General features: G+C 37.9%; 1 protein-coding gene across 3 annotated transcripts in view; it reads right to left on the reverse strand.

Moving 5' to 3' along the window:
- Nucleotides 1–7,850, reverse strand: part of BTAF1 (B-TFIID TATA-box binding protein associated factor 1) — a 99,666-nt gene that overhangs the window by 69,675 nt on the left and 22,141 nt on the right. For 2 of the 3 annotated variants that reach the window (XM_017498206.2, XM_017498207.2), the window contains exons 5-6: nucleotides 3,049–3,212; nucleotides 706–842 (exon numbers count right to left, since the gene is read on the reverse strand). In XM_017498206.2, the coding sequence (XP_017353695.1) occupies nucleotides 706–842; nucleotides 3,049–3,212 (301 nt within the window). Of the gene's footprint in view, nucleotides 1–705; nucleotides 843–3,044; nucleotides 3,213–7,850 lie in introns of all 3 variants that reach the window. The other variant, XM_037727739.1, reaches the window with a different exon arrangement.

The raw sequence follows: 7,850 nt of genomic DNA on the forward strand, positions 1-7,850 counted from the left end.
AAAAAAAAAAAAAAAAAAAAGAATCTGCATATTTTTTATAAGCCCCTCAAAGAACCCCTGAAGGAAATAGTTTTGAACCACCCTTTGAGAAATGCTGCTCTAAGCCATGCATAGATGATCACCTTTAGTAACTCATGAAGAAATTGAGGACAGTGATTTTACCCACAGAGTTCTTTTCTTCAACAGGAGGACAGAAACTACCCTAGATTATCAACGGCTATTTAGCACATCCCCAGCTTAGGAAACAGGTGAGGTAACACCATGACAATTACCTCCCATTTTACTAATGCACTATTCTTAACTTGTGGTCCTTAGACATCTCTCTGACTTCATTCTCTACCACTCTGCTGTGCACCCATCCCAATATAGAAGGCTGTACTGCCCTTCTAATTTGTTCCTTGAATATTGCATGTTTAAGGCATTTAAACTTGTTCCTTCTGCCTGGAATGCTCTCCCCTTTGGAGATCCTCAGCCCTCATTCAAAACTGATAATTAGTAGGAAAAAAAGTCTGCACATGCAGATTTTCTGGGGAAGTAGTCTCAGTCCATTGTAACAATACTCTCTGACAACTGAGTAAGAGAATCCAAACAATACTCCCCAGTTAAACATAGTGTCAACAGAATGTTTCTATAAATCAAGCAGACACAGATTAAAGCCACACAGCACTACTGTTTTAAGTGAATAAGCAGGAAAAAAATTACTACCTCTTCTCGTTAGTTTCCACTGCATCCCTGGATCTCTGTTTTGCAAATAACTTCGCCATTCTTTTAGCTTTGTTCTTCTGTCTATTGCTCATTCCTGCTCGAAACTCTGAGTCAATCAATTCAGCTGCCTGAAGAGTCTAAAAGAATAAAAGAAGGATGACTTGGAACTTTTGAAATTAAAATATATGCCTATAGTCTCAGCCTCAGAAGAAGACCAAGTGTATAAATTTCAATATATATATATGTCGATCACATTCTTTTTTGACAGCCTCACATTCTTCTGTTGTATGACCATACAATAATTTCAGTCTTTTCCTCCTTCTTCCCTACTATTCCAACTCCCAATGGATACACCTAAGCTTCTTAACTTTTTTATGCTACATTATGAGGCACAAATGTATTATCCTAATCCACAGAGAAGGCTTTGAAGAGGTAAGACTTCAAAATAAAAATTGTATCACCAAAAAGTTATGAGAATAAATGTCAACAAAAGAAACTGATCATCACCATCTGCTGAAATAAATTATTATAGTCTTAAGTGATTGGTCCAGCAGGCTACAGTCCAACTTAGCCCATATGCCCCTTTCCTCTTAACTACTCACTGCCTACTCCTTTTGCTTTCTTTTCCATTCTCACAAGACACTATAAAGCCTGTGTGTTACATTTTTAAGCTCAAGCCTAAAAATCCCTTCTGTGCCTAATTGTAAGATTCAACTGAAATCTATACTTCTACAACCAGTTAAGGTCACTGGTGTGGATATTCTGCTGCAGTCTGGATCAAGAACCACTGGACATATACAAGGCAATGCAGCTATAATGACCTATGGCAATAATAAACTTTAAGCAACTTATCCCAAAGGTCCACGATATATAAACCTGGATAATGCAAACCTCAAGTTGGCGTTGCCTATCCCGCAACCAATTAATCTGATATGTATAGCCCATTTTCTCTAATACACCTGCCCATTCATTTTCTTACACCATGTTCAATTACCCATACTGTGATCATGTGATTGCATTTTTATTCTGCTTTATCTTATTCTATTTTCCTCTTTATCTTCTAGTTACATCTTACGCTTTCCTTTCTATCCCATTTCCTTCTGTTTGTTTCAGGGTGTTGCTATATTTCAGCCTCTTCATAATCTCTCTTTTTCCTTTTCTAGTATCTGCCTTTTTCCCCCTTTATTCTGCAGAACTTACTCATCATCATATATGCCCCCAACCCTAAAAAATACACTTTACAAATTCTAATGGTTTAAAGTACCACTTGTATAAAGGCAAATAGAACCGTTCTCTACTGAAGCAAAGGAAATAGCCAAGAGAATGACAAGACAGGAAATTCATAACTGCAAAACAGGAATTTTTAATGCAGCCCATAGGCCCCTAAAACAATACTGGCGGTCAGGTAAAAGAGTACTGAACCCCTTGAGATGTAATATCTCATTACATGTGCATTTCTCTGAAGAGAGAGCCACAGCTTTTACCAGCACTTCAAAAGAGTCTGTGGCATACAAAAATGTTAAGAAGCACAAACATATCCACTGGGAACTGGAATAGAGGAGGAGGAAGAAAAGAGTGAAACTATGGTATAGCCACAAAACAAAACAGCATGAAGCTATCCAAAAAAGGGTATGATCAATCTGAATATATTGATATATTAAGCTGTATGAAGTGAGAAAAGGCAAATATGGCTTAAAATGTGTATATATATGTGTGTGTGTGTGTGTGTGTGTATATATATATATACACACACACACACACACACACATATACATACACACATACACACGCACTTGTACATATACAGGAGTTTCAGAAATTATGCACAAGAAACTTAAAAAGCGTTGCCTATAGGGCATGGAAATGTGTGTCCTATTGACAAAAAACTTCCTTTTACTCCATATTGTATACCCCTTTTTTGCTGTTCACAAGTTTTGTCATATTTCTCACTTAAAAAAAAAAAAGAACAGATCATAACACTAAAGACTTCTACTACCATAACTATGATAGCCCTTACTATCTCTCACTCTCCCAAAAAAATTACTTTTCCCTACATCAAAGAACAAAACAAAAAAAGAACAACTGGAGCAACTAGAATCTTTCAATACCAGTAACTCCTAAAAGGTCTACTACAACAGTCCAGTGTCTGGGAGGAGGGTTGAGCTTGCCTCTATAGAATCTGTTATCAGAAATCTGGTTTAAAAAGATGTTAAATTATGGTGGCACTAAGTGGCAACAAGCAGAACTAAGCATAACATTTTCTTAAACTATAATTACGTAAGCAAAATGAAGCAAACCCTTTGTATTATTACTTGCAATCAAATAACCAAACGTTTTACCTACAGGTTGTTTGTTTACAAGGGCTGCTGAAGTTGGGGTATAATCCAAATCTTCATCATTGAAAAGTTCTTCAGTACTCATTCCAATTGCTTCTCCCATATTAAGGCCAAGTTTCTTCTGTAATAATTTTCGTTGGCGTGCTATCCTCTCTTTAGGATCCACCTCGCCTTTCAACAGAAAAGAAATACATTTTCTCCTAATCAGTTAAGTTTTTTTTTTTTTTCTTTTGAGACAGAGTTACATTCTTGTTGCCCAAGCTGGAGTGCAATGGCGTGATCCGGACTCACCGCAACCTCTGTCTCCTGGGTTCAAGTGATTCTCCTGCCTCAGCCTCCCGAGTAGCTGGGATTACAGGCATTTGCCACCATGCCTGGCTAATTTTTTGTATTTTTAGTAGAGACAGGGTTTCACCATGTTGGCCAGACTGGTCTCAAACTCCCAACCTCAGGTGATCCACCCCTCTTGGCCTCCCAAAGTGCTGGGATTACACGCGTGGGCCACTGCGTCTGGCCAAGAAGTTTTCTAATATGTGCACATCAGACTCCATCAAAATAAAAAAATACACTATTAAAACACCCTTCTGCCAATAAAACAAACCATATTCATGATAATCTCTGAACATCTCATAAACTCTGTTCCTAATCACATCAGAAAACAGTGTTCTTTCTAGTTAACAAAACATTCTGGAAGTTTTCATTGAGATTCCCCTGTCCTCCAACTGTCAATTAGTAAATATATATAAAATAATAAGATTCAGGTTCATTCCTAGGCCAAGTGCAGTGGTTCACACCTGTAATTCTAGCACTTTGGGTGGCCGAGGTGGAAGGATCACTTGAGTCCAGGAGTTTGAGACCAGCCTGGGCAATGTATGGAGACCCCCCCCCATCTCTATAAAAAATAATTAGCAGGGCATGATGGTGCACGCCTGTAGTCCCAGATACTTGGGAGGCTGATGTGGGAGCCTTGCTTCTGCCCAGGAGGTCAAGGCTGCGCTGAGTTGTGGTCAAAACACTGCACTCCAGCCTGGGAAACAACCAGATCGACACCCTGTCCTTTAAAAAAAAAAAAAAAGAATTCATCCCTATGGAAACAAATCAATTTCCTTTTACAGCTACACCTTGTAAGTCCTATGAAAACTCTAACTGGGCTAAAAACAAAAACATCTAGATTTTGTTCAACAGTAAAAGAGCTCAACAAACAAATACTTATTCCAAGGATAGCCTTTATGCATTCTGAGCTGATACGGCCCTTATACAGTATCCCAAATAATAAAGATAAGAGAATAAAAGCAGACAGGTTTTTAAGTGTCTCAAGTAAAATCCTCAATCCTTCAGTGCAAAACGGATAAAACAGGACACACCAAAGGGCATTTAAAAACAGAAATTTGGCCTTAAAACAGCTAAGCTGTAAAAGACAGTTATACCTTATTGAAAAAAATTTGACATTTTAAAAATAACGATCTGCTTCTGATAATGGCTAAGTTAGTTCCTACTGGACTAACCCTCTGCACATAACAAACTCTGGCCAAAACGGAAAAAGCAAACTACCTAAACGCACTGGGGGAAAAAAAAAAAGGCATTGCTTAGGTGAGTTGTCAGTACTTAAAAAGATGGAAATGGCATGAAAAGCAGCTATATATATACACACACAAGTTTTCCCTTTTTGTAGCGTTTAGCCTTGAAGATACAGCTAGTTCATGAAATGTGGGGTGGTTAAAATTTGAATTAAAAACCTAGTCTTCTTTTTTTTACCTACCCACCAAAGGACAAGGTCTCTCACTCCAATATCCAGACTGGAGTGCAGCAGGCACAATCATAGCTCACTGCAGCCTCAAACTCCTGGACTTAAGTGATCCTCCTGCTTCAGCCTCCTGAACAGCCAGGACTATAGGTACACATCACCATTCCTGGCTAATTTTTTTTTTAATTTTTAATTTTAGAGATGGGGCTTTCTATGTTTGCCCAGTCTGGTTTTGAACTCCTGGCCTCAAGCAGTCCTCCTGCCTTGGCCTACCAAAGTGCTGGGATTACAGGCATGAGCCACTGCACCTGGCCAAAACCCACAGTCTTTCTGGCTTGAAGAATGAGGAGAGAGTTAGGGGCCATTACAACCCCAGGAAGGTAGAAAAGGAAAACCCCAAAAAGAGAAGGCAAGAGAGAAGGAGGCCAAAATTCTCTGTAAACTCAGCCCAAATCTCTGGTTGACCCCTGAACTATGCATGCACAGCTCCAAACAATGCAGCTAAAGCTAAAATCTAAAAAGCTAAAATTGAGATTTGAGCTATTGCCCACAGCAAAGAACAATGAGTTTGCAATTTTGAGTTCCACCAAATTAAGTATCTGCTAAAACAAGCAAGCAAAACAAGCAAAACAATCTTTGGAAGAATATAACAGAATCTAGTCTGCACTGCGTAACATTCATAATGTGCAGAATAAATGACAAAATTAAACAAAAGCAAAGAAAAGAAAATGCAATACATTTTCAAAAGAAAGACAATTAATGGAGACCAACTCTGAGATGACTCAGATGTTAGAATTACAAGGTTTCAGGGTTTTTGTTTGTTTGTTTTTTGAGACAGGTTCTTGCTCTGCTGGTGAGGCTTACTGGAGCCTTGTCCTTCCAGCTTCAAGCAATTCTCTCACCTCAGCCTCCTGAGTAGCTCGGATCATAGGCATGTGCCATCACACACAGCTAATTTTTTCTCTTTTTTTTTTTGTGGAGGTGGGGCCCCTCTAGATTGTCCAAGCTGGTCTCAAACTCCTGGGCTCAAGAGATCTTCCTTCCCCACTCAGCCTCCCAAAGTTCTGGGACTACAGGTCTGAGCTATTGCATCCAGCCAGGATGCAAGATTCATAAGCAACTAATAGAATGATGCTCAATGTAAAAGAAGATACTGTCACAATGAATGAAAGACAGGATACCTTAGTAGAGAAACAGAAACTATAAAAAAGAACCAGGCTGGGCACAGTGGCTCACATCTATAATCCCAACAGTTTGGGAGGCTGCAGGAGGAGGATCACTTCAGTCCAGGAGTTCAAGACCAGCTTGGGCAACATGGCAAAATCCTATCCATACAAAAAATTAAAAAAAAAAAAAAATAGAATTATAAGCTTTAAAAGGGTGAATTAAATAATGTACAAAATATGCCAATATAATTTTTCTTTTTAAAAGAAATTCTGGGTCAGGCAGAGTGGCTCACACCTGTAACCTCTGCACTTTGGGAAGCCAAGGTGGGCAGATCGCTTGAGGCCAGGAATTTGGGACCAGCCTGGATAAAACAGCAAGACCCACATCTCTACAGAAAAAAACTTAAAAAAAAATTTTTAATTAAAAAATTGAAAAAACATTAAAATTTTTTAAATGAAAAAGTTTAATTCTTAAATTAAAATTAAATTTAATTAAATTTAAATTTAATGGTGGCACATGCCCGTGGTCCTAGTAAGATGGGAGGATTGCTTGAGCCCAGGAGTTCAATGCTGCAGTGAGCTATGACATTAGCACTGAACTCCAGCCTGGACAACAGAGATCCGGTCTATTAAAAAACAAATAAATAATAAATAGTTCTAAAACTGAAAATATCTGAAAAAAAAATTTTTAAACCACTGGATAAACTTAACAGCTTAATGGAAGATAAGAGGACAAAGTGCAAGTGAACTTAAAGCAATACAAAGTGCCCAATCTAAAGAACAAAGAGAAGAAAAGATATAAAGAAACAAAAGCCCAAATATGAAATTTAAAAAAAATTCTATTTATGATAGCAACTTGTATTCTACAAACTATAAAATATAGTGAAAAAATTTAAAAACTAAGTAAATGAAAATGTTCATGCATTGTAAGAATAGATATTGTTCATATACTAATATTTTCCAAATACAAATAAAGATTCAACACAATTGCTATCAAAATCCCAGCTGGCTTTTTTTGCAAACATTGTCAGACTGGTCCTAAAATTCATATGGAAATGCAAGAGATTGAGAGTGACCAAATCTTGAAGAACAGAAACAAAGTTGGAGGCTCACGTGTCTTGATTTCAAAACTTACTATGATGCAACAATTAAGTCAGTGTGGTACTTGTGTAAAAAAAGATATCAACAGAATAGAATTTAAGAGTCCTGAAATAAACCTATGTGTCAATGGTCAACTGATTTTTGACAAGGGTTCCAGAGCAATTCAATGGGAAAGAGAACAGTATTTTCTACAAATAGTGTTGAGACAACAGGATAGTCACATGCAAAAGTGTGAAGTTGGACCCTTAACCTCAAAACATATACAAAAAATAACAAAATCAATAAAAGAAATAAAAAATAAAGCTATAAAGGTCTCAGAAGAAAACATAGAGGTAAGTGAATGATCTTGAATTTGTCAAGTTTCTTACATATAATACCAAAAGCTTGAGAAACAAACAAAAAATACATAAATTGGACTTCATCAAAATTAAAAACTTTATGCTTCAAAGGATACCACAGAGGAAATGAAAAAACAACTTACAGAGCAGTAGAAAATATATGTAAATCAGGCCGGGTGTGGTGGCTCACGCCTGTAATCCCAGCACTCTGGGAAGCCAAGGCGAGTGGATGGATCACCTGAGGTCAGGAGTTTGAGACCAGCCTAGCCAACATGGTGAAATCCCATCTCTACTAAAAATAAAAAAATTAGCCAGGTGTGGTGGTGGGTGCTTGTAATCCCAGCTACTGTGGGAAGGAGCTGAGGCAGGAGAATTGCTTGAACTTGGGAGGTGGAGGTTGGAGTGACCAGAGATCGCACCACTGCATTCCAGCCTGGGTGATGGGGTGAGACTCTGTCTC

This window comes from Cebus imitator, unplaced genomic scaffold, assembly GCF_001604975.1.
Source record: "Cebus imitator isolate Cc_AM_T3 unplaced genomic scaffold, Cebus_imitator-1.0 Scaffold238, whole genome shotgun sequence".
Taxonomy (NCBI): Eukaryota; Metazoa; Chordata; class Mammalia; order Primates; family Cebidae; genus Cebus; species Cebus imitator.